At 38.9% G+C, this 27,480-nt stretch overlaps 2 protein-coding genes across 2 annotated transcripts in view; one reads left to right on the top strand and one right to left on the bottom strand.

Annotated features, from left to right (window-relative positions):
- Window positions 1–277: 277 nt before the first annotated feature.
- LOC127556874 (zinc finger protein 883-like) lies at window positions 278–26,203 on the bottom strand. Its single transcript, XM_051990358.1, has 4 exons — window positions 26,111–26,203; window positions 14,607–14,730; window positions 11,781–11,876; window positions 278–2,742 (listed from the first exon to the last, which is right to left on the bottom strand). Exons 1-4 carry the CDS (start codon window positions 26,114–26,116, stop codon window positions 1,235–1,237), a joined length of 1,734 nt encoding a protein of 577 aa, XP_051846318.1. The 5' UTR covers window positions 26,117–26,203; the 3' UTR covers window positions 278–1,234.
- The window catches only part of LOC127556876 (zinc finger protein 420-like), a 16,139-nt gene continuing 14,660 nt past the window's right edge, over window positions 26,002–27,480 (top strand). The window contains exon 1 of the mRNA XM_051990361.1: window positions 26,002–26,184. The gene's annotated coding sequence lies outside the window, so the exon portion shown is untranslated. The remainder of the gene's footprint in view (window positions 26,185–27,480) is intronic.

The following is a 27,480-nucleotide window of genomic DNA, read 5'->3' as shown; positions in this document are numbered from 1 at the left end:
CTATAGGTTAAGTGATTTGTCCAGGATCATCATAGCCAGTATGTTTCAGAGATTAAATATGTGACTACAGACACAGTGCTTTCTCCAATGGGCTACCTAATTCCTTAAAGAAAACATTATAGAAATAGATTTCCAACAATTACAAAATAGTTATATAAGGACTTTTTGTCCCAGCAAACAATAGAAAACAAAGTGAATTCCTTCGATTGGAGAATGATTGAAGAAGTTAAACAATACAAATGGCATGGAATATTGAGGAGTAAAGACAAAATCAATATTTCAGAGAAAAAAAATGTTACATTTATTGAACTTTAGGCACAGGATGAAATTTGGGATATCTAATGAGTTCTATGATTAGGAGGTGTAATGAGTCTGTGTTGTAGCCAAGAGATACCCCTCCATCCCATCCCTTGCTAATGAGATCCTTAAGTATCATCTCTACCATGATTTCTCCAATGTACATTCAAGTATGAAGTCGAGAAGGAATAATTGCTTCTCTAAGCCTTCATTCCAATAGGTTGCCTTCTGATTCCCCTCTTCTCAAAAAAAGCACATCCCCTTAAGAACAACAGTCTTAGGCTTGGACACTATGAATCCTCTGATGTAAATAATTCCCACATGGATTACATTTTAATAAGCTCTCTTTCCAGTGTGACCTTGAGAAGTTAAACAAGACTGGAATTGCACTGGAAAAGTCTTTCCATATTGATTACATTTATAAGGTTTTTCTCCAATTGGATTCTATAATGTTTAGCATGATGGCCTGTCATTGAATCTATATGCAGCTTCTCCTCAGAATGATTTTTTACTGTGTTTGGTGCTCCATTTTAATGCCTTTCCTGCCTCATAACACTGATAAAATTTCTTATCTGGTGAGAAATAAAGAATGACTATTTGAAGAATTTATGACATCACTTATATTCCTAAATTTTCTCTCCAATGTGGAATGTCTCATGTTCAATAAACTTAGAGAACAATTTAAAAATCTGCTATATGCATGACATTCAGAAAGATTCAGATATTCACCAGTCATGGAGCTGGCTGAAAGACTTTCCACAGTGCATGCATTCAGGTTTCTCTCCAGTGTGAACGCTGTTGTTTTGCAAAATTGGAAATAAATCATAAACCTTTTTTATATTAATTATGTTTATAAGTTTTCTCTCCACTGTAGAGTCTCTAAGTGATGAACAGGAAGACTGAAGTTCTAAAGGAAAGGTTTTCCACATTGATTACTTTAATAAGCCTTTTCTCCTGCATGGATTCTCTGATGTACAGTAAGACTGGAACTCTGAGTGAAAGCCTTTCCACACTGATTACATTCATAAGGTTTTTCTCCAGTGTGAATTCTCTGATGTACAGCAAGACTGGAACTCTGAGTGAAAGCCTTTCCACACTGATTACATTCATAAGGTTTTTCTCCAGTGTGAATTCTCTGATGTTCAGCAAGACTGGAACTATGTCTGAAAGTCTTTCCACATTGATTACACTGATAAGGTGTTTCTCCTGTGTGGGTTCTCTTATGTGTAGCAAGAGTGGAGCTCTTTGTGAAAGCCTTTCCACATTGATTACATTCATAAGTTTTTTCTCCAGTGTGGATTCGATGATGGGCAGCAAGATGGGAGCAGGATCGGAAAGCCTTCCCACATTGATTACATTCATAAGGTTTCTCCCCAGTGTGAATTCTCTGATGTGTAGCAAGACTGAAGCAGCATCTGAAAGCCTTTCCACACTGATTACATTTATAAGGTTTCTCTCCAGTGTGGATTCTCTGATGTTTAGCAAGGCTGGAGCTCTGAGTGAAAGCCTTACCACACTGGTTGCATTTGTAAGGTTTTTCTCCAGTGTGAATTCTCTGATGTTTAGCAAGGCTGGACCTCTGTGTGAAACTCTTTCCACACTGATTACATTCATAAGGTTTCTCTCCAGTGTGGATTCTATGATGTTTAGCATAACTGGAGGGGCATCTGAAAGCTTTTTCACATTGGTTACATTTATAAGGTTTCTCCCCAGTGTGAATTCTCAGATGCACAGCAAGACTGGAATTACATTGGAAAGCCTTGCCACATTGATTACATTCATAAGGTTTCTCTCTAGTGTGACTATTCTTATGTCTAACATGATCTGAGTTCCAATGACGGAACTTCCCATACTGATTACATGCATTTGTTTTCATTCCAGCATGAAAGCTATGATGGTAAGGAAGAGTTGATGGATGGGTTAAGGTTGTTGCAGCTGATTGATATTCATGAGGTTTCTTTCCAGTGTGAATTTCCTGATGGCTAATGATCTTACTATTGTGGCTGAAGATCTTTCCTCCTCCGTTGCCAACATAAAGTTCTTTGCCAGTATAACTTCTCTGATGTTCTGTGAGGTTTGACCTCAAGCTGAAAAACATTTTCATCAGATTACCCTGATATTTTTGCATTTCAGGAGGTTTCCCATGAAACTGAATAAGCTCTACCTGTTCAGTAAAGCATTCTCTATATTTGCTGGACTGAAAACAGTCATTTAACATCATTTTGTCATGGAGATTTAGAACTAAATATTGTGTGAAATTCTTTCCAACTTTATCAAATTCATGAGGATTCTTTGGATTTTTATCTACCTTGCCATCAGAGTCACAGATTTCTCTCACAATGAAATCACAAGTACTATCATCCATGAATTTTAGCTGCTCAGATTCTTCCACAGAAATGCTCTGGTTTGCAGGCATCTCATCCATCTCAAATGTGGTCCCTGCTTCTAAAGAAACAAACAGATACACACAAAAACACATATAAATATAGGAAAAAGGAAACATTGTTCTATTTTCCCAGTCAAAAGAAGACTTTTCAAACTTAAATAGGCAGAAGCAATCACTTGAAAATGCCAATAACTCACATCTTGAGTATGATTTTAAGTTGCAAAAAGTTTCACATACAATAACATTGAATCTTCACAATAAAATTACAATGTAACCAGGGCAGGCTTCTCATTACACTTTACAGCTCAAATCTTGAGTTCAGAATGGTAAGTAATTAACCCAAATCTCTAAAATTCATACCCGCAGTATATTCCTTCCATAGAACAAGATGGCTTTTCTCCATGACACTTTCTTTAAAAAAAAAAATAGCTTTTTATTTTTTAAGAAAACACAAAGATTATTTTCAACATCCACCTTTGCAAAACCTAGCATTCTAAATTTTCTCCCTCTTTCCCCACCTTCCCCTCCTGAGACAGCAAGTAATCCAATATAAGTTAAATATGTCTCCATGTCACTTTCAATACTTTCTTGAAATGCTTTCTAGAAAATTTTCATTTTTTATTTAGTCAGTCTTGGGTAATCTTCTTGCTTTACCATACTGATTAGTTTTAATCTTTATAAAATTCACAAATAGATCAGAAATAGGTTTACTCTTTTTATCTATCAAGAATATTCAGTCTTATATTCAACTTTTAAGATGAACAGATTATTGTGCCTGCATTAAATCATTAATGTTCCTGGTAAATTCTTTTAATCATCCTTTTTTTTTTTAATTACCATGTTTCAGATCAAAGTATGATTGCCAACCATTTTCCCCACAATTCCCTAATTAAAGTTATAATAGATTCTGTTTTAGCTCATCACTTCTTTAACATAACCAACAACATCCATTTATTTTCCAAAGTTTATCTTCTTTAATTTCAAATTATCTTGATCTGGTATACAATGATTTTGTATTCATTTTATGATTACATCAACTCTGTCAACTTCTGACTAAGTGAAATAAATTATTTCCATTTCTCAACCTTAGATCAAATTGTTTCCAGCCTCCAGAAAAGTGCACTTCTTAGAAGTGCAAATCAATTCTCAGTGAGTAGTTGCAAGAATCCAAATACTTTCATTGCTTTCTGTACAGTGCACTAGAGTAGTTGCTTCATTTCAATGTTATCTTATTTCATCAGCACTATAATTACTACATCAAGGGAATTGAAACATTTTGCATTTTTATTCCCCAAATGATGGTTCTGCGATATGAATACTTCAGATGAAGAAATTAAGGTTATCTATAATCACATGAAATACTCTCAATCACTATAGATTAGAAATACACTAAACCACTGGGACACTGATTCATTGTTAGTGGAATTGGTAAATGACCTAATCATTCTGGAGAACAACTGGGAACTATGTCCAAAGGACTATACAATTGTACCTGCTTTTTGATCCAGTAGTGTTGATGCTGGTTCTGAATCTCAAAGAGATCATAAGAGGGAAAAGGACCCACGTATGCAAGGGTGTTTGTAGCAGCTCTTTTTTGTAATGGCAAGGAATCAGAAATTAGTGGACATCCATCAATTGGGGAATGGCTGAATAAATTATGGTATATGAATATAATAGAATAGTACTGTTCTATAAAAAATGATGAGCAACCTGATTTTAGAAATGTCTGGGGAGACTAAGATGAACTGATGATAACTGAAGTAAGAAGAACCAGGAGAACATTCACAGCGACAACATCATTATGTGATGATCAACTATGATAGCTTTAGCTCTTCTCTATAATCCAGTGATCCAAGACAATTCTTAAAGGGATGGAAAATGTCCTTTGTATCCAGAGAAAGAAATATGGAGACTGAATTTGGATCAAAGCATAGTATTTTAACTTTGGGTTTTTTTCCCCTTCTCATTGTTTTCCCCTTTTGTTTTGATTTTTCTTTCACAACATGACTAATGTGTAAATATGTTTAAAATGATTGTATTTTATCTACATTAGATTGCTCAGAAAGAGAAAAATTTGGAATTCACTATCTTACAAAAGCGAATGTTAAAAACTAGCTTTACGTGTAATTGAAAGAAAAAAATACTATTAAGCGAAACAAAATTTTTTGCAGTAGAGATGGTGGATTCTTTGCAACACATGATTACAAAATATGCACAACCATCTTGAAACCAACATGGACTATCACATCCAACAAAAACACACCTTATATTGCTTCTCATTGCAGTACGTGAACTCATCTTATATTTATTATTCTATCTAGTGAATTTTGGGGGTTTAAAATTTTTTTTATTTTTATTTAATTTTAACATCTTATTTTTACTTTATGGAATTAGCATTTCTGTAATAACAGTATAATAAAAAATTGCACATGAATCTGTTAACTTATGATGTGCACATCTTAAAAATATAATGAAATTATAATATAAATTTCTTTTTCTTTTTTTTCCTTCTCTCTCCCCAGAGATATATACCATTAGACACAAATATATATGTGTATGTGCATTTCTATGTAGATAGGAACACACACACACGCATATACACAAAGTATTATTTTCTCTAGATACAAATAGCATCTTTCTTTATAGGTCCTGTGTACTTAGTTTGGGTATTTATTGTAGTCAAAGTGACTTAATTGCTCAATATTGCTGCTATGTATATAGTGCTCTCTTGGTTCTACTCACTTTGCTCTTCATTACTTCATGCAAATTTTCCCATGTTTTTCTAAGATTGTTGACCTCATCATTTTTCATAGCATAGTAGTAATCCACCATAAACATATACCATAACTTTTTCAGCCATTCCCCATTTGATGAACATACCTGCAATTTCCAAGGTTTTTTCTTACCACAAAGAAAGCTGCTAACAACATTCTAAAACATATAGGCTCTTTTCCTTTTCCCCTAATCATCTAGTAGATGTATTGCTGAATCAAAGCATACAGACATTTTAATAACTCTTGGGGCATAATTCCAGATTGTGCTTCAAAATAGATCAGTCCACAATTCCACCAACAATGAATTAATGTACACATCCTTTCCATATCTCTTTCAACATTTGTTGCTCCCCGCTTCGATATTTTTATCCAATCTCACAAGTGTCAAATGTATCTAAGAAGGTACATCTAAGAAGGTTAATTTTTCATCTATCTAAGCAATAATGATGTAGATTGCTTTTTCATGCCAAAACCCATTTAGATTATTTCTCTTCTGATCACTTATCAATTGGGGAATGACCTAGGGGAATTGCAGAGGAACCAGACTGCAAGCCAGGCCAATCATTCCATAGTTTCTAAGAGAGTGTAACCAGTGTGCCAGTGAAAAACAAAGCAAGGTCAAAAAGTCTTTCCTTACGAAGGTTGTTTTATCCACTTAATACACTACTTTTCATTAGCCAAGAGATAAAGGTATCTTTCATACAATAACCAGCCGTTTATTTGTTGCCTGATTTTGGTTCTAAAAACAAAAAAATGAATTCTAATTTTCAACAAGAGATCTTATAAATTATCTTACCATTTTCTACCTTATTAATGTTTAAGAGAGCATTATCACTGTTATTCTAGTTATAAATCAAAATAAAACTGATGGGGCATTGATTGGACAGGTAGGTAGAATAGTGGACAAAGTGACAAGCCTGAAGTCAGGAACACTCATTTCCATGAGTTCAAATCTAACTTTAGATACATACAGCAAATCATTTAATCCTAATTTTCTCAGTTCCTAATTTTTGTGAGCTGCAGAAAGAATTGGCAAACCATTCTAGTATCTTTGCTAGGAAAATCGGATGGGGAAGAATTAGACATGACTGAAAGAACTGAACGAGAAAGAGCTTTGTATAGAGAACTGTATTCAATAATCAGGAAGACCTAAATTCCAGCCTGACCTTGAACACTGGCTTACACTGTGACCTTGAGCAAACCATAACCACTCCCTTCCTTTAAGCATTGCTGTGAAGCCACTGAGAGATGTTTACAAAGCACTTAGCCCAGTAACTGGCACAAAAGAGCCAGTATATAGAAATGCTAGTTACTATTTTGTTTTTCTTCTTATTATTACTACTAAATCAAGGATCAAGTTGGTCAGGTGGTAGACCAAATATGCCAAACTTTTGCTTGGAAAGAAAAGTTCAACTTCGAATTAATTTGAAATAATGCATTATGTTCAACATTTTCTAAGTTGTAACTTATTTGATTAAAGACTTTTTATTCAACAAGATCGGTAATTTCCATTGAAGTCTTACAGATAACAGTAAAAATTGGCTCTTATTGGATTTAAATTCTTCCAGAAAGTCCCATATTACATTTTTTATGATAATTTTTATGATAAATTTGAAGCAGAATAAAATTTTATGTTTCTAGTTATACAGTGGAATCAAATTATCAATTTGCAACTTTGAAAGGAAAATGTTTCGTTTGCCATTTTTGTAAATATTTAATACACGAATTTGAAAGAATATTATGAATAGAAAATTAAATGACTAGGGGGCTTCACAACACTAATTTTTTGGGCATGAAAGGAGTTCTAAGCACAGAACTCTGGAGAACTACTGCTTTAGAGTCACGGCTGTTTGTTGTACTGATCAGTGTTGCTACAGTATAAACTGTTGCCCTGATTCTGCTCACTTCTCTCTATATCGGTTCAGACAACTCTTGACACTGTGCCTTTTTTTATTACTCCATAATCTTCCATTATATTTTTAGATCATCTTTTGTTGACTTATTTACCAACATATGGGCACCATCTTTTATTTATACATCTTTACAATAACAAATATCCACTGTAATTTCATTTGTAAGATGATTTCAGAGGGGCCTGGAGAGACTGACATGGACTGATGCTAAGTGAAATAAGCAGGACCAGAAGATCCTTATACACAGTAATAAGACTATGCGATGATCAATTCTGATGGATGTAACTCTCTTCACCAATGAGATGATTCAAACCAGTTCCAATTGTTCTGTGATGAAGAGAGCCATATAAACTTAGAGAGAGGACTGTGGGAACTGAGTGTGGACCACAACATAGCATTTTCATTCTTTCTGTCGTTTGCTTGGATTTATGTTTTCCCTCTCAGGTTTTTTTTCTTTCTCTCTAAATCCGATTTTTCTTGTGCAGCAAGATAACTGTATAAATATGTATACATATATTGGATTTAACATATACTTTAACATATTTAACATATATGGGACTACCTGCCATCTAGGGGAGTAGGAAAAGTTGGAACAGAAGATTTTGCAAGGGTCAATGTTGAAAAATTTCCCATGCATATGTTTTATAAATAAAAAGCTATAATAATAATAATAATAAAAAGATCAGTGAACTATGATAGACAAAACAAAGTTTGGAATTGTATTTTTTCTATGTACAATAAAACTTCTAAAAATAAAAAAATAGATAAAAAAAGTAATTTCATGTTGTGTAAATGGATCATTTAACTTTTCAGTTTATAGGTTATCACAGGGTTAAAGGACAAACAGTGGAGTGACTTTAGGGGCCAAGGTAAAAAGCTATTATAGGAAGTCATCCTTTCATGTGAAGGCCATATGAATCTTGCAAGTGCCTTTCCCCTGCACAATGTTGGATTCTGCTTTCTAATGCATTCTGCTACCCTCCTCCATTTTAAAAGGTGAATCATTTCAAGTATATTTTATTATGAAAACTATTTTCTCAATGTTATGTTTTGATACCTATCCCTCCTTATTTTAGACAAAAACTAGGTGAGAAAAGAGATGTGGATCAACGTATAGTAATTGATCATTGGAATGGCCTGATCCCCACTCTTCAGGCCCACTTACTTGTGGTGTTCTTTTTCTTAATGGTTCTCTCTGGGAGCAGGTTTCTTGGGGAGGTTTTCTGGACACAGCCTTAGTTTCAGTTAAAAGTAATAATGACCTCAAAACATAGCCAGGTGATAAAAGTTCAGATCTTTTATTGCTTCCCCCAAAATAGCCCGGTTAGCTAGATAGGCCTATCTCTCCGCTTGGTTCCAAGAGCTCCCTCCGAATGTCTCCAAATCCAAAGGTTTGTCCTTCAGCCTCCAGCCAGCACCAAGGTGAAAGTTGGAATGAATCTGTCTTGCCTCCGAGAGAGGGCTTCTAGCTCTCCCAGAGTGCTCCATGTCTGTCCCAGAGTGCTCTCTGGCCCTAAGAGCTTCTTGCTTATATGAGCTCTCTAAAGGTGTGAACACAAGCATTGTTTCTATCAGTTCCATTTAGCACCTTGTTTCTTCTGGCCCATAACATCTCCTTGTAAGATCAGATCAATCATAGTGAACCATGCTAAATTAGGTAATTATTGTCTCCATCAATTCTAATAAGTTAAGACTTTGTAAGGATTCCAACACCTAGTCTTCCATTTATTCCACTTCCAGATGACTGGCTAGAACAGTACCTAAAATTATCCACTTGTCTCCCTTATTTGAAGCTTCCATTATAGTACAAAGTTACTTTCCCACCAATTAGAAGGCACAATGGGCAGAGAACGTTGCCTGGACTCAGGAAGATTTGAGTTGAAAATTTACTCAGACATTTTTCACCTGGGGGACACTGGGCAAGTCACAGTACCTCTGTTTGTTGTTACTTTCACATAAAGTTAGGATAATAATAGTACTTCCTACTTGTCATGGCTGTTCTGAAGATCAAATAAGATTTGTCCATTAATTGGAAAATAGATATTATATGAAGGTTAACTATTAATGCTGTGATATTGACAATTTCTCCCCTCTATTCTGCTTTCTAATGTACTCTCCTTTTTACACTGTTATTCTTTTCTCTCCTTATGTTCACTCCCACCTTAAACTAAATGTTTTTTCCATGCCAAAACAGTCTTTTTCCCTGGATCCGCTAAGAGTGAAGATCCTGATTTGTTGTTTGATCTCAAACCACCTCCATGTTTGTGGGCCAGATTGGGAGCACCTTGACAATAAGGACCGGCTTTTACCTTCCTTTGTATCTGTGGGACTTAGTACAGTACTTTATTAATATTTATTAACTTAGAGATTGGGGCTGGGTCTAACACCAGCCCCAGCTTCCACCTCAACCCCCTCCCTCCTCTTTCAAAAGCAGATTCTGATCCCAAGTCTTATCCCTTATCTCCTCTATTGAGTGACCCTTGATTCTAACCCCAATTTGCTCTGACAAGGCCAAATATTGGGGATCATAAAGACACCTAATCTCTCAGAAGGTCTGGTTTTGTGGAGCCTGGAGTTCTTTTTTTCCTCAACCTGAGGGAAAGCATCTGAGAATGGAGGCAAAGATTGGGTCATAGATATTAGGAAATAGGACTTTGGACTGAAGACTTCTAAAAGGCTCAGTCTTGGATTATTACTTCCAGGAAGGCAGTGGCCTCCATTCCTACCCACATGACACTGACAGAGAAGATCATGAAACCCAGATGTCTGGGGACATTAAAAATTTAGGTGATGTCACTTCAGATGGGCTCTCACTATGGCAAGGCAATGCTGACTCCCTATCCCTTTACAACAGCAGTTTTTATCCGTCTCTTCATTCCTTCAAATACCCTTAGTTGGTTTGCTTCCACTCTTTCACGCAGCTCAGCACTTGGCTTTATTTTCCTAAAAAAAATTTGGATCCTTCTAAGAGCTCTCTCATTTCCTCCTGATGTCACATCAATCAAATGCCTTCTTTTTCCTCCAGTGCTCTGGTCTTGCATGAAGAAGTGGCCCTTCTTGCATCTCGGGTATACCTCTTTACGTGCACAAATGATTCCTGTCTACCTCATCTCCCCCAGAAATATTCCCTCTTATAGCATCCCCACATTTTCTTCAATTTTCAATCTCTCCTTGTCTACTGGGTCCTTCTCTACTGTCAATTACCCTTTTTACTTGATACTTTCTTCTTTCTAGGTTCTGTGACATTTTCTCTTGGTTTTCCTTTTAAAATGGAGTCTAAACTCACTCTCTTCCCCATCAATCATCTCTTATTTTTACTTTTCTATTATAAGCCAGGACACCACCCTCCCAATTATCCAATCTCACAACATAAATACCAACTACTCTTCATTATCTTTCACATATTCAAACTCCACCCACCCCCCTTCAACCCTATGGAAATCCCATAGATTTTGCCTTTTATTATCTCTTACATCCACCCACTTGTCTCCCAATAGTGTCCCCAACCACCAGGTATACAGAAGAATTCTGGATTACTTTTCTATTTCAAGTCACTTCTCCATCTACTCTGTCCTTCACCAGCTGTCAAAAAGTGACTTCTCTCCCGGTCACTGACAATGCAATAAACTTTCTCTATCACCAGGATCAAACAGAATGCCCTAGTCTTTCATCATCTGTCCTCTCCCACCTTCTCAATCTTCTTTCACCTTACTTCCCCATCACTTGTGCAATAAGGACTGGGACAGGCCTCCCTCTGTTCTATGACCAGAACACTCCATCTCTCAACTCCATGGTTGTTCTGGCTGCCCCTTCTGCTCACTCTGGCTTCCCTGAAGTCTCACCTGAAAGTCCTCATTCTGCATTGTCTTCTCCAATCCTGCAAAGGATTGCTGCCTTTGTTCTCTTGATTAGTTCCAATTTATCCTGGATATGATAGATTTATTTTTATTTGCATATTGTCTTCCCCATTAGATACTGATGCCCTTAAGAACAGGGCTTGTCCCCTGCCTTTCTTTTTATCCTTTGTGCTCAGCATAACATCAAGAATGTGGTAGATGCTTAATAAATGCTTACTGACTTGAAAAAAATTCAGGAAAGTATTCATATTGGATACCCTCAGCCCTTTTACGATAATTTCAGAAGAGTTCTATGCCCCAAAGTTCCAAATAGTAACTTCATATGAAATCAGAGCTTTATTACTAGAAGAGAACTGAAAAGCCATGAAGTCCAATCATTTCCTTTTATAAATGAGGAAATTGAGACTCAAAGTTCAATGATTTGACAGGATCACTTTGCTAAAAAGGAATTGCAGGATAGCTCTTCCTGTCTCCAAGGCTAGCACTGCTTTCACTACAACAGGTAAATGCATCATGAAAACAGCCCTCACACATCCACTTTCTTCCCACTCACCTGGACAAAAGTTCCTTAGGCTTTCTCCCCTCAGAATCCATGGTGCTTCCCCTTTCTGAAAACAGCAGATCAGATCTTCTCTGGCAACTGGAAGCCCTAGGCATGGGGAATACAGAGATGATGAGGATGAAGGGAAATTGATAATTTGGTCCTCTTTAGGGAAAATGATAGGACCAAAGTCACAGAGATATTGTATGACTCAAATGAGAAAATATTTATATACATAGCACAGTATCTGACACACAATAAGTATATATCAATGATTGTACCTTTTCCTTCTTTTCCCTCTAACTGTATGGAAATTTGAGGAACAACGAAGGAAGTATAAGGATAAATTTCTTATACTAGGCAAAATTAGGAATAATAAGGAACAATTAGGAACAATCAACTTATCCTTGATAACAAGAAGACTTTTCTAAAGTCAAGACCTATCCCAAGGGGTTTGCCTTGGGTTGCTTTGACATCTAAAGGGTTCTCTTCACTGCACAACTTCAAGAAAAAGCTGCACGAGCAGTTTTCAGAGACTTTGTAGACAAATTCACATCTGGTTAGAAGGCAGATTCGATATGATGTCTAAGATCATCTCAAATTCTGAGATTCTTTAATGCTGTATCGCTTTTTGAGCATTGCAGAAACTAGGCATTGACCAACATCTAACACCCTATACCAAGATAAGGTCAGAATGAGTTCATGATTCAAATATAGTGGATAATACTATAAACAAATGAGGAGAACAAGGGGTAGTCTACCTCTCAGATCTGTGGAGAAGACAGACATTTATGGCCAAAGATGAAATAGAAAATATTATTAAATACAAAATGGCTAATTTTGATTACACTAAATTAAAAAGGTTTTGCACAAACAAAATTAATGTAGCCAAGATTAAAAGGGCAGCCAAAAGGTGGAGAAAAAAATTTATAGCAACTGTTTTTGATAAAAGCCTCATTTCTAAAACATATAGAAAATTGACTCTACTTTATAAGAATACAAGCCATTCCCCGAGTGATAAATGGTCAAAGGAGATGAACAATCAATTTTCAGATAAAGAAATTGAAGTCATTTCTAGTCATATGAAAAACTACTCTAAATCATTATTAATTAGAGAAGTGGAAATTAAGACAACTCTAAGGTCCAAATCACATTTCTCAGATTGCCTAAAATGATAGGAAAAGATAATAGGAAATGCTGAAGGGGAAGTGGGAAAACCAGGACCTTAATGTACTTTGGTGGAACAACTGTGAAATGATACAACCATGATAGAGAACAATTTGGGACCATGATCGAAGAACTTCAAAACTGTGTATACCCTTAAATCCATCAATGTCCTACTGGGTCTGTAGTCCAAAGATATCATAAAAGAGGAAAAAGGATCCATATGTGTAAAAATGTTTGCAGCTAGCAAAGTACTGGAAACTGAGGGGATGCCACTCAGGAGGGGAATGGCTGAATAAGTTATGGCATATGAATGTAATGAAATATTATTATCTATAAGAAATGATGAACAGATTGATTTCAGAAAAGCCTGGAAAGATACACATGAACTGACACTAAGTGAATGAGCAGAACCAAGAAAAAACAGTGTACACAGTAATGGCAACATTATGTGAGGATCAACTGTGATGAACTTGGCTCTTTTCAACAATGAGGTGATTCAAAGCAAATTTAATATACTTGGGATGGATCCAATATCCAGAAAGCTAATTATGAAGGCTGAATGTGCATCAAAGCATAGTATTTTATTTTTTCTTTTTAATTAAAGCTTTTTAATTTTCAAAATATATGCATGATTAATTTTTCAACATTGATCCTTGCAAAGTCTTGTGTTCCAAAATTTCCCCTCTTTCTCCCTACCCTGTCCCTTTGACGGCAGGTAATCCAATATATGTTAAACATTCTAAAATATGTTAAATCCAATATATGTATACATATTTATACCATAATCTTGCTGCACAGGAAAAATCAAGTCAAGAAGGGGAAAAAATGAGAAAGAAAACAAAATGCAAGCAAACCACAACAAAAAGAATGAGAATGTTATGCTGTGATCTACTTTCAGTTCCCTCTCTCTGGGTGTAGATAGCTCTCTTCATCACAAGATCATTGAAACTGGTATCAGTCATCTCATTGTTGGAAAGAGTCATGTCCATCAGAATTGCTGTTGCCATGTATAATGATCTCCTGGTTCAAAGAACATTATTTTCATCCTTTTTAAAATGTTTTTTTTCAAATCGGAACAGAAACGAGTGCAAGGGATAATGTTGTAAAAAAAAATTACCCTGGCATGGATTCTGTCAATAAAAGTAATTATTAAATAAAAATTAAAAAAATAAAAATAAAAATAAAATGTTTTTTTTCTTTTGATTTTATTTGTGTACATCATGAAAAAGAGTATGTAAATATATTTAGAAGAATGGCATATGTTTAATATACATTGGATTGCTTTCTGTCTTGGAGAGAGGAGAGGAAAGGAAGAGGGAGAAAAATCTGGAACACAAGGTTTTTGCAAAGGTGAATGTTGAATATTCTCTTTGCACATATTTAGAAAAATAGAAAAATGCTATTAGTAAAAAAAAAAAAAACTGGCTTGATTTTTGACCTAAAGCTCCCTAAAATAGGAGACATAATTAGAAGCAACAAAGAAAAGTCCCAGCTTCTCTTCCTAAAACTCAAAGACCTTTCATAGGAAAACCACTAAGAAAGACCTTGGAGAAAAACCCGCATTTTAGCCTTTCAAGTAGTTGATAAATTTTCATAATCTGCACAATACCCAGAGAAAGAAAACATTCTTCTGATGACAAATTCCAAGTTATCAGACAAAATGGTCCTTACCCAGGGATAGAAAGTTCCAAACATTCTCCAGCGTGACCTCCTTAAACAGCTCTTTCTGAGAATGGTCCAAGAGGCTCCACTCCTCTAGGGTGAAGTTCACAGCCACATCCTTGAATGTCATCATCTGCTAAATCATCAAAAGTCACAAGATTTAGAGCGGAAAGAGACTACAGAATTCATGTGACCCAACTCTCATCAGTTTCAAGGAGGTAACTGAAGCAGAGAGGGATCTGCCCAAACTCAGAAACTTTTAAGAGTATCAGAGGCCACATTTGAAACCATAGACATTAAGAGCCCAATGACATGTTGAGAAAAGCATTTTATATTTGAAGTGAGAATCACGTTGGAATAATAAAAAATTGGGAAAATATCTTATTATGACATGCTTCTTCCCATGAAATCAGGAAGAAGGTATGTGTTCTATCAATGAGATATGAGAATCTGTGAAGGAGAGAGAGGATAATGTGAAATTCTCCTCATCTATGTTACAAGTGATTTGTTAAGAAAATACCATGAAGGGGGCAGTGGATAGAGTACCAGCCCAGAAGTCAGCAAGACCCAAATTCAAATCTGCCCTCAGATACTTAACACTTCCTAGCTGTGTGACTGTGGGCAAGTCATTTAACCCAATTAATTGCTTCTACAAAACAAAACAAAACAAACAAACCAAAAAAGAAAATACTATGAAAAGTTTGTGAGAAGTTAGCAAATGTATTCTGGGATGGAGGAAATGGGCAGGATGTTATCTGTGATCACTGGAGAGCAAAGAACAGTACTTATCTAGCTAATTCCCCATGAAGTTGAAATAAAATCTTATCTAGATGAATAAAGAGGACTCTTAAGAGATAATATCACAATTTGGGTTGAATTGTTTCCAGTAAAGTGAAGAAGTTTTATTGAGGACTTGAAGTGACACTAGGTATGATGTGTCATAGCAAAATAGTTTTTGTCACTGCTTTATGATCTCTTTCCTTTGTTAATGACACTTATTCCTTAATCATTATTTTTATAGTTATATAGAAATGAGAAACTATGATGGGATGTTATTCTATTAGCTGGGGAAGGAAATTGAGCTAACTCATAAAAATGACATTAACAAAGTAAATAATTTAAATTGACTCCCTAGACACCCAGAATTTGGGGGACCAGGAGTCAAGAGAATGATTTAGTAACACACAAGAGTGGCCACATCTGCAATCCTTTGATACTCTGGAGGGATCATTTATCGTTCCAATCTGCTACATTTAGAATATGTTAGAAATGGAAGAACATTTCTAGCAGAATGATATGACTCACTTTTTCAGGTTTTATTATCTTAGAGTCCCTCAAACTTACTGTCATCCGTGGCTCTTCTATTTCACCCTCTCAATGCAGTTATTCTATTATTGGATTCTATTGTTATTCTCTTATCATGTAGATAAAATTCTCTTCACTTTTTCATCATTTTGATTTCTTTAAAACACTGTATTTATACTATTTATAATCCATATTTAGCCTTAACTTCCTTTGCTATTGAATTTTGGAACAAGTAAAGAATTTATTGGTTTTCCCCCATTTTTTGAGATTCTCTAGAATTTTAACCCTTTCCTTTTATTTAGAGTCTCAAGGGTCACCATTCTTCATTTTCACACTTATATTCATATTATAGTCTTCATCCTTCCTATTTTCTTTTTAGTACGGGCAGTCTCTGAAAGGCGGCAGTCCTTTTCTTGACTGATAACAAGTCTCCCCTCCTCTGGATGATTCCAATAACCTGCTTGGTGGGTCAGTCTGCTTCAAGATGTTTCCCAATCCAAATGCGCCCTTCATTTAACCAAGTATCGAGCCACCGATAAATTCCAGTGGCTCCCCATCACTTCCAGGGTCACACACAAAATCCTCCTACACTCAACACCATCAGGAGGCACTCATTGGCTGCTTGTTCAGTCTTCTTACACCGAACTTGCCGGCTCTGGATTTCTTTCACCCAGTGACACTGGCTGCCTGCAACAAGAAACATCCCCTCTCTGGGCTCCAGACATTTTCCCTAAATTCCCAACTGGCCTGGAATCCTCTGCTCTCATTTCTACCTCCTGGATGCTTTTAAGTCATGACTAAAATCCAGTCCTGACCAAGATTCTGACTCTGCCTTTCCCTGGTTCTGTCTCTCATTTCAGAATGTCCTTCCCCCTCACCTCCTGGCTTCCTCCCAATCTCAACTAAAGTATCACCTTCTGAAAACAAGTTTCCCTGGTCCCTGAAGTTGCTAAAGCCTTCCCTATGAAAGTGTCTCCTCTTTATATTGTACAGAGCTTGTTTGGACACCATTGATGAGATGTTTCCTCCAATCTGACTGTCAGCAACTTGAAAGCAACTTATTTTTTAAACCTTCCCTTGCATCCTGTAGGTGACACAATCAGAGGAGCCACTTTTTTTTTTTTTCTCCATAGCTTTTTATTTACAAGTTATATGCATGGGTAATTTTACAGCATCGACAATCGCCAAACCTTTTGTTCCAATTTTTCCCCTCCTTCCCCCAATCCGCTCCCCCCAATGGCAGGTTGACCAATACATGTTAAGTATGTTAAAGTATAAATTAGATACACAATAAGTATACATGATCAAACCGTTATTTTGCTGTACAAAAAGAATCGGCCTCTGAAATATTGTACAGTTAGCTTGTGAAGGAAATCCAAAATGCAGGCAGGCAAAAATATAGGGATTGGGAATTCAATGTAATGGTTCTTAGTCATCTCCCAGAGTTCTTTCACTGGGTGTAGCTGGTTCAGTTCATTACTGCTAGAGGAGCCACTTTCTAAGCCCTTATGACTTGACACTAAGATTTGGCCAAGAGGGAAAAATTCTGAGACCTGCGAGCAGCCATGTGTGGCCGAAGGGGCAGGAAATGGGAAGAACCAGGAAGATAATGTATCTGCCCAGCTAAGGACTCCCTTCCTCCACCAAGGTGGAACTTCTGGACTTCCCTGGGCCGATGCTGCTCAGCTCTGTGGAGGGACAGCACTTACCTGGGTTGATGGTCTCTGGCTGCCAGTGACCATCTCTCTGCTTCTGGGATTTCTCCTTGGAACAAGCTTTGGTCCTCTCCAGGCTGAGCTGGCAAGGGAGGGGGATCTCAGAGGAGACTTCCTGCTCAGGAGGCTGGCCTGTGGCGTTAATAGAGGAGGTGGTCCTATGGGAGTTACAATGATTCTGGCCCTGCCCTCAGGGCCGCAACCTGGTCGGGAAGTGAGGCAGCAGGGAGGGGCAGGCGTGGAGGTGAACAGGAACGTGACTCCCCTCTCTCATCCAGTAACAGAGACTCAGGAGGCAGAGAGGCCTTTGGGATCCCACTGGGATGAGACTTGTCAGAGCTCTGCCTCTCATTGATACTCTGCCATCCTGTCTTCCTGACTCACCACAGACTGACTGCTTGATCCAGGAGGAAGGGAGGCTAATTAACATTGGGGATGGGAGGATGGCTGTGGATGGAGCCACCAAGGAAGTTGGGAAGCCTGGGATCCAGCCCCCTGGCTGAAGGTGGGGGGAGATTGTGAGGTGTGTTTGATGGCTTTAAAAGAGGGAGCAGGAAAGCAGGAGGCCTGGGAAAGGGGAGCCCAGGTAAGGTCTGGGAGGAAGATATTCTGACATAATTTAGGGCAGGGAGATCAGGGGCACTGGGATGACAGAAGGCTTCAGGCGGATATGGATTCTGGGAAAGCAACATGACTGTGTCCTGAGGTCTACCTAGGAGCTGGGGAGGTTGCCTGGGACCCTAGGGTACAGCTTAGGCTTGGCAACTCTAAAGAGAGCCTGGGCACAGTGAGCCAGAGCCTGGGGAATGATAGGGCAGCAGCCCAAGAACTGGGGAAGGGGAAGGGCGATAGTGGGGAGAGAGGCAGAGCCATGTCCAGAGTTTTGGGGGCCCACGTCCAGAGTGGGTCCTCAGGACAGGCAGAACTCTTGATCTATCAGGGGCCTAAGTCGGAAGGCAGAAGCACCACGTTTCTAACCAGGATCCAGGAACAAGTTGAGACTCCTGCCTCCTTATGGGCAAGATCTGAAATTGGGAAAATGTGAATCGATGATAAATCGGGGATGGTAATGTCAGACGTTTGGGAAGTGTTTGGGGTGTGAAAAACAGAGATAGGAGGGCTTGTTCAATAGCTGAGTCTGGGAGAGCAGCATGTTCCTGGTGAAGCCAAAGGTCAGATGACAGCCCATTGGCAAAGACAAAGCAAGAAACAAAAGCTCGGAGGTGGGGACGGGCGTGTGTGAGGGTAGATATGCCAGGAGTTGGCGGGACCTGCACCTACAGAACTGGCTTGCAGAAAGCAGTGATCTTAGCTCCAAAAGTTCCAGTTTCCAGCCAGATCACTCTAGATTTCTCCTGATCCCAAGAGTTCCCACCTTACCCAGCCCCTGAGACTACTAAGAAGGGCTGTCTCCTTCAATCATTCACAGAACCAGGATCTCAAACCCTGGCCTGCCTCCCCTCTCCAAACCCAGACCTCCATCTTGTAGAATGTCTTGAGCCCTTGGAATGGCCTGACTTCTGCCCTAGACTCCTTCCAGATTTCCAACTCCACCCCAAAGGCTCATATTCCACCTGGATCACCACCCATCAGGCTGTTCATCTCTGAGATCTCCTCTCCCGAGCCTTCCACCGTTCCCCATCTCAGTCACAGCTCTGGAGCTCACTTCTGCTATGGAGTAGCAAGGGTGGCCAGATAAAACTTAGGCAACAGCCAAATAGAAAGAACTGGGTCCTATATTTGAGGTGTTGACTGCAACCTAACCTTGGGAAAATTGGGAATTCTATTTACCTTCAACTGTTAGTACAGATTGGATTGGATTTTCTCCTAATCTAAATTAGAATGAGGGCTCACTTAAAGAAAAACTTGTTGTCCCATTACAGTAATGGGGATGTTTGAGCCTCTTCAGGTAGGTCACTTAAAATTAGACATTAAGGTGATATGATTAGAAGCTCTAGGAATAAACATTCAGTATAATTGGATCAGAATGACTCCATTCTGCTCTGAAGGCAGTGAAATATCCAAAATATCACAAGATCAAGTGATTTTCCTATGGAAGATAATTCAGAATATTCAGTATTCACTAGCAATTTTCCTTCACCTTTTAAAATGAAATTTTATATTATTGTTATGCTTCCAATTTTTCTTATATTGGGATTTGGGGAAAACTGTAGTATAAAAATGCTCATTTGAAAAATAATTTTGAGTGTGATATGATGGCACCCTTACAAAATTATCTAGTATTTTGATCTGGTAGAGGCAAGAGCTGAACTGGGGAGCCCACTCCCAGAACCTTTTTAGGAAATTTTACATTAATAGAATTCAAAGCCAGGAACAAGATAACAACAGCTTAGTGCTCAGCTTGAAGCAGTTTCCAAATACAGCACACAGGTTGCTGGAAAGGTAGATCTCAGAAAATCCCTTGCCTCATTGTCTGGATCACCTCCCTGCCCCCCAAAGGGCTCTGGGATCAGTGTGATCAGCACATCCTGATTAAGCAACAAATCTGGTCTGAAAGCTTCAAACAAATCTAGTCTCTATGATCCACGAGGCAAAGTTCAAACATGGCAATCCCATTTTCCCAAATGCTCTAGACTTGTTTCAAGGAAAAAACGTCCCCAAGGGTATCAGGAATACTGAAAGGTTCCTGTTAAGGGTCAGACTGGCTCGGGGTGCTCTCCCAAGATTCTGAGGTTGGGCTTCCCATCAACATCCCAGAAATGAGGCAGGTCTAAAGTGGGGATTTTCTGGGGGTCAGAAGGGGCATCAGTTCTAAAAGCTACAGTGATGATTACTCTACAACGCTGTTCTCCACTAAGGTTTGTCTGAACATCAAGAACCAATGAAATATTAGTTAAATACTTTCCCACATCAATTTTATTTGTTGGGAATCCGAGCAGCTCTAAATTATCTGATGTAAAACAATATTTGTGCTCTGGATGAGCCCTTTCATCCCCCGCCCTTTTGAGGTTTTATTGCTGTTTTACCTTTATATCAAAAGGGAGACAAACCATCTCTCCCTTCAGATTGAATTCTATCTTGTGACAAAGTAATTGGACAAGGAATCTAGTCCTCTGAGCACTCTGGATGGTGGAGATAGCCTTCTAGCTGGAAAGAAGTCCTCTGGGACTCTCAGTGAAGCTGGTTTCTCTCATCTAACCTCAGAGATAGCCAATGTTCTGGACATTACTCAGAGGACTATTTGCTTTGATCTTTCCACTTTCCTGGTTACTGCCATTGGGTTTGTATAGTATACAATAGAGATAGTTCTTGGGGTTTTATTCATTTCTCTCTAGATCAGGGATGAAAGATCAAGGGGAATAAACTAGATAAGAAAAAACATAAGAATTGAATGCAGTAGCCCAGGATTTGATAAACTCAAGGACACAGATAGGTAAAGGAGGATTCCCTTTTTTTAAAAAACAAGCACTGCAGAGAAAACTGGAAAGCAGTTTGGTAGAAGTCAGGTGGAGACTCCCTGCCTCCACCTCCTACTAGGTTAAACTCAAAAGAGACGAGACATTCCGTTAGACTCATTAGTTCAAGGAAGATGGAGAAGGAAAAAGAATGAGGACAATGGACATAGAGTGTCTTGCTTATATATGAAAATGTGATCATAATTCTTCAAACTATCATCATTACTGAGAAGTTTGAAAGAAAAGTGAGAGCTGAGTTATAAATGATGGAGTGATTCTAAAAAACAAAACTGGCGAGAAAAGGTAAAATGGAGCAATCACCTCATAAACTTGGGTGTCGATGAAGGAACTGACACAGAGAGCCCAGATGGGATAAAGGATTGAAAAGTTGGAACCTTGCTCTCCTCAGAGTCGAAGAGGAAACAGTCTAGGAATGTAGAAGTGTGTCCTGAGGTTCTAGAGAGGTGGAGAACCAGGGAAAGTATACCAGCAGGACTTTTTGAAAGGGGGGTGGAGGAAAACATAAGGGAGAGGCTCCTAAAATGTAGGGGCAAGGGGGAGAGATAAGGTAACAGAGGTAGGGTAAAAAGAGAGGCTGAGGAGGACTATGGTAAGTAACAAGAAGATGGAGGGACCTTCACAAAGTGGAATTATAAAAAATCAACAAAACAGATGAATCATTGGTTAATTTGATTTAAAAAATATGGAGAAGAAAATCAAATCACTAGAACCAAAAATGGAAAGGGTACATATACCACCATGATGAAATCATAGCAATCATAAGTTATTTTGCCCAATTATATGCCAGTAAATTTAACAATTTAAGTGAAATGGAAGAATATCTATCCAATGAGAAGGTTCCAGTCTTTTGCTTTTAAAGGACCCTGGACAAGCCGGAAGCTGGCCAGGTTCAAGGGGCACGTGGTGGGGGTTGGGATGGCTCCCAGGTGTGTGTCTGGGCCTCTTCCTGCAGAGATTAAATAAATGTTTTCTCTTTGTACCTGATGATGTCTCTGATTAGTTAATTGGATTGGGAAGGGGGTCTTGCACCCGTCCTGTCCCACACACTAATACCTACACCTGGTGTAGGAAGAGTAAAAATAGAGAAAGAAAATTATAGGCAAATTTCATGAATACGTATGGATGTGTAACTCCTAAATGAAATAGTAGCTAAAAGATTATTAGATATTACAAAAATATACATTTTGACCAAGTGGGATTTATACTAGGAATACAGGGAAATTTTAACATAAGACAATCTATTAGTGTGATGGCTTATATCAATATTAAACATTTTAAAAATCATGATTGTAGCAAAGAATTGAGAAAAAAGGTTTTGATAAAAGTATCACACTGTTCTCTACTAAATCCAAACCAAACCAAAACAAAAACACTTGAAAGTAGTGGTCTAACTGATACATTGTTGGTGGAATTATGAATACATCCAGCCATTCTGGAGACCGATTGGGAACTATGCTCAAAAAGCTATCAAATTGTGCATACCCTTTGATCCAGCAGTGTTACTACTGGGCTTATATCCCAAAGAGATCTTAAGAAGGGAAAGGGAATGCACATGCATTCTGTATGTGCAAAAATGTTTGTGGCAGCCCTCTTTGTAGTGTCCAGAAACTGGAAACTGAGTGGATGCCCATCAATTGGAGAATGGCTGGGTAAATTGTGACTTATGAATGTTATGGAATATTATTGTTCCATAAGAAATGACCAGCAGGAGAATTTCAGAAAGGCCTGGAGAGACTTACATGAACTGATGCTGAGGGAAATGAGCAGGACCAGGACATCATTATATACTTCAACAACAATACTATCTGATGATCAATTCTGATGGACATGGCCATCTTCAGCAATGAGATGAACAAATCAGTTCCAATAGAGCAGTAATGAACTGAACCAGCTATACCCAGCAAAAGAACTCTGGGAGATGACTACGAACCACTACATAGAATTCCCAATCCCTCTATTTTTGTCTGCTTGCAGTTTTGATTTCCTTCACAGGCTAATTGTACGCTATTTCAAAGTCTGATCCTTTGTGTATAGCAAAATACCTGTATGGACATGTGTGTGTGTGTGTGTATATATATATATATATATATATATATATATATATATATATATATATATATATATAGTATTTAATTAATGCTTTAACATATTTAACATGTATTGGTCAACCTGCCATCTGGAGGAGGGAGTGGGGGGAAGGAGGGAAAAAATTTGGAACAAAAGGTTTTGCAATTTTCAATGCTGAAAAATTACCCATGCGTATAACTTGTAAATAAAAAGCTATAATAATAACAACAATAATAAAGAATTTAGTTGCTAAAAAAAAAGAAAGTAAGTATTGGTCTAAGTGGATTTTTACAAATTTTATTTTAAAAAAATTAACTAAAACTATTGGCAACCATTATTTGTAATTTGGATAAGCCAGTAAGATTAGGTGTGAAACAAGGATGCCCACTATCACCAATTTCAATACTGTACTGGAAATTATACCAATAACAATAAGAGAAAAGAAATAGAAGGAATCAAAATAGGGAAAGAGGTAATAAAACAATCTCTCTTTTCGACAACATGATGACATAGCTGGAAAATTACAAAGACTCAACTCAAAAGTTAATTGAAACAATTTATAATTTTAGTAAAATAACAGGATAGGAAGTAAATCAACATAAATCATCACCATTCCTATATATCACAAGCAAAACCCTGCAAGAAGAGATAGTAAAAGATGCCCCATTTAGAGTAATTGTAGGCAGTGTTAAGTATCTGGGAGTACACCTGTCAAAAGAATCCCAAGGAGTATATAAGTAAAATCATTAAAAAAACCTTTTTATACAAATAAAATTAGATTTAAATAACTCGAGAAATAGTCATTGTTCATGGGTGGCCCAGGCAAATATTTTTAAAATGACAATTTTACCAAAACTAATGTATATATTTAATGCTGGGGCAGCTAAGTGATGCAGTGGATAGAGCACCAGCCCTGAAGTCAGGAGGACCTGAGTTCAAATCTAGTCTCAGGCACTTACCACTTCTTAGCTGTGTGACCCTGGGTAAGTCACTTAATCCTAATTGCCTCAGCAAAAAAATAAAATTAAATTAAAAAAAAATTATATATTAATTGCCATGCCGATTAAATTGCCAATTTTTTTTTACTGAATTAGAAAAAAAATAACATTTATTTGGAAGAACAAAAAGTCAACAGTATCAGAACTAATTTTTTAAAATGTAAGAAGAGAGTTTTAGTAATACCAAATCTTGAGTAATATTAAAATGTTGTAATAATTAAAACTCTGGTAAACATCAATGAAACAGAATAGAAATGCAACTTAGAGCAGCAAATAAATAACAGTAATCTTGTATTACGAGAAAATGAGAAGAACATGGAATGTATTACTCATCAGACTTATGGATGTCATCAATTTATGAATAAGCAAGAGATAGAGAACAAAGCGATTTTCCGATGGATAATTTACATTACATTAAACTAAAAAGTTTTCTGCAAAAACAACAAATGTAGCTAAGATTAGAAGAAAAGCAGAACACTGGGGAGGAAATTTGTGGATAGTAAATCAGATAAAGGTTCACATCTCAGAAACATAAAAACTTTGTAAAATCTGGGAGAGAAAATCCTTTTCCAATTGATGAATGGTCACAGGATAGGCAAGGTTGTTTTCCAATGAGTGGTCAAAACAATTTAGAGTTACATGAAAACAAATGCTGTAAATCATTATCGACTAGAGAAATACAAATTAAAACCACTCTGGGATACAATTTGACACCTATCAGTCAGTTCAAATAAAGAAGAAAAAAAAAAAAACAAATGATGGAGGGAATATGGAAAAGTGGAAGACTGATTCACCTTTGGTGGAAGTGGGAACTGCTCCAACCACCTGAGAGAGCAAAATGGAATTAGGGCCAAAAAGTTATTAAACTGTCTCTATTCTTTGACCCACAAAATATCCTTCGAAAATATCTTGTTTTCAAAGATGAAGAGGGAAAAAGGAAAAGAATCTGTATGTACTAAAAAGCAGTTCGCTTTGTGGGGGCAAAGAACTGAAAATTGTAGGGATGTCCATGAACTAGGCAATGAACTAGGGGTGGTCACATGTGGGGAGTCCATGATTAAGACTGAATACTACTCCGCTCTAAGAAATGATGAGCTCAGTGATCTTAGAGAAACATGGGAAGAATGCAAAGCCAAATGAACCAGAACCAGAGAGACCAGAACCCTCTCTTTTTCACAGACACACACAGACACACTCACACTCTCTCTCTCTCTCACACACACACACACACACACACACACTCTCGAATATACACAGTGATCTAAAAGGAAGGGCAAGTTGGGAGTAGGGAGGGCTCTGGATAGAGCCCTCCAGAATGACCAGGAGAAGCCAGACACTGGGGGACACACAATCCTGTCTGCAATGCTTCCTCCGCAGGGAAACTGAGGGGCCCGAAAGAAGAGGGGGCAAGGGAGCAGGCGCTTCGGTGCCGGGGTCCAAGGCGGGTCCTGGGGCAGGGAGGCCGAACTCCGGGACTGGGAGGCCGAACTCCGGGACTCTGAGGGGGTGTAAAGTCATCTTGTTCTGCGCCCCTTAGCACCCCGTCAATGCCAAGCGGCTGCCTCAGACAAATCTCCCCACAGACTAAAGGCGCAGGAACCAAAAGTAACCGCGCGCTGGGCGGAAGCCACGGCTCCGTGCTCGGCCAGCCTTGGCCAGCCCCGAGACCTCGGGACCCCGAGAGGGCTCGTCGCTTGGGGACCATCTGGGGAAGTAAATGAGCTCGCCCCAAGATGGCGGGGGGGGCGCTCCCCAAAACCCTCTAAAAAGGAGACCCGACCCCAGCCTTGGCCAAGCGCCCAGCTCTAACCTGGCGGGGGCGGCAGGGATGCCCTCGGCCCCGGCCCTCCTCCGCTGATCCCCCTCCGCGAGCCACGCCCTCTGTCTCAGTACCCCTCCCCACTTTCCCCTGCGGTCTTGGTGCCGCCCCATTTCCCCTCCTCCAAGCGTGGTCTTTCCCGGAAAGTACCCAAAGAACCAGGCGCGCCTACCCCCATTCCTTCCTTTCATAAACTGGTCATCCAGTCACTTGGCACAGGAAGCTCCGTGGGAGAAGGCGCGGCCGGTAAGGAACCATGCGGGTCAAACCACTTGGAATGGCAAGGAGAGGTGTAGACGGCGCCATCGCCTTCTGACTTCCTATGTCCCAGAGGCCTCTGGGCCGCAGTGTCCCGGACTGGGGTGTTCCAGCACTTCCCCCCTCAGCCTGAACCCCACCCCCGCCCCCAATTTACCCCCCATCTTTGCCGTACCCCTCTCCCCCCGCAGCACCTCCCCTTCTCCTCTTCCCGGGGCCCCCGGAAGGAAATGTTGGTCTAAGGCGGGGGGGGGGGGGGGGGGGGGGGGGTAAGTGAACGTTTCTGCGTTGCTGACTTTGGAGGCGTTCCTGCCCCGGGATAAAGGGAAAAGGGGCCAAGGGGGTTGATTTGTTTTGGTTTACATACAGTGTGAGAGATTTAAAAACCCCCCGAAAATTGTGTGGAAAAAGGAGCTGGTCGTGGCCGGTTTTTTTTTTGGGGGGGGGGGGGGGGGGCGGGGGGGATCTCAAAAACTAGGTCCAAATGGCGACCTACCTCGGGTGTGCAGACTGGGTGGGCTGGGAAAGCTGGGGAGGGATAAGTGAGGAAAAGAATCTCGGGAAGAAAATCCCAGCCATGCCTGGATTTTGGCGGGGAGGGTCGCTTGCCTTCCCCTTCTGTTGAGGCCTGAGGTCTTTCCAATGTCTGGCCATGTCCTTCCTCCTGGGGCTCTCTAACCCCGGCCTCCAGCTCTCGTGTCTCCAGCCATGCACCTCTTAATGGGGGTCTCCCACCCCAGCGCTCAGGTTGGGGTTAAGTCTCCAGACTTACCTGAGATGGCATTGTAAATGAATTAGAAAATAGAAATGTCAGAAATTGAATGAGACCATATAAGCGCTTGAGAATCTCAAAGACAACCAGGGCCATATAGAGAAATGAATGAGATCATCTTCTGGAAAAATTCAGGAGACCGAAGAGGAGGGTTATAGATAGTCTGGGATATGAAAGAGAAGGAAGAGATCAGATTTTAAAAGAGAAGAAAAGTTCTGTTTTGAAGATATTTAGTCAGTCACTGGACAGATTTTTAGAAACAAAGAGGAAAATTGAACGAGTGAGGTTTGAAAATAAAAAGGGTTCAATGTTAGAAAAAGTACCCAGGCATATGCTTTGTAAACAAACAAACAAACAAAAAGAGAGAATAAAGAGACAGTAGAAAAGATACAACACACCTAAGATTCCAGCAAAACATTTCCCAGATTGTTTTTGCTCTCTAACTTGGAGCTCACTTTACTCTGGACTTCCTATATATACTTGTGTGAGATTTGTATCACTGAGATTGTTTA

The sequence above is a fragment of the Antechinus flavipes genome, chromosome 3 (assembly GCF_016432865.1).
Source record: "Antechinus flavipes isolate AdamAnt ecotype Samford, QLD, Australia chromosome 3, AdamAnt_v2, whole genome shotgun sequence".
In the NCBI taxonomy this organism is placed as follows: Eukaryota; Metazoa; Chordata; class Mammalia; order Dasyuromorphia; family Dasyuridae; genus Antechinus; species Antechinus flavipes.
This window is presented reverse-complemented; position numbering and strand designations above follow the sequence as displayed.

Coding starts and splice junctions, on each gene's coding strand:
- LOC127556874 (XM_051990358.1), bottom strand. Junction 11,877..14,606: donor TTGGAACTTTCTATCCCTGG/GTAAGGACCATT, acceptor CCCCATGCCTAG/GGCTTCCAGTTGCCAGAGAA. Junction 2,743..11,780: donor CCTAAGGAACTTTTGTCCAG/GTGAGTGGGAAG, acceptor TTGTTTCTTTAG/AAGCAGGGACCACATTTGAG.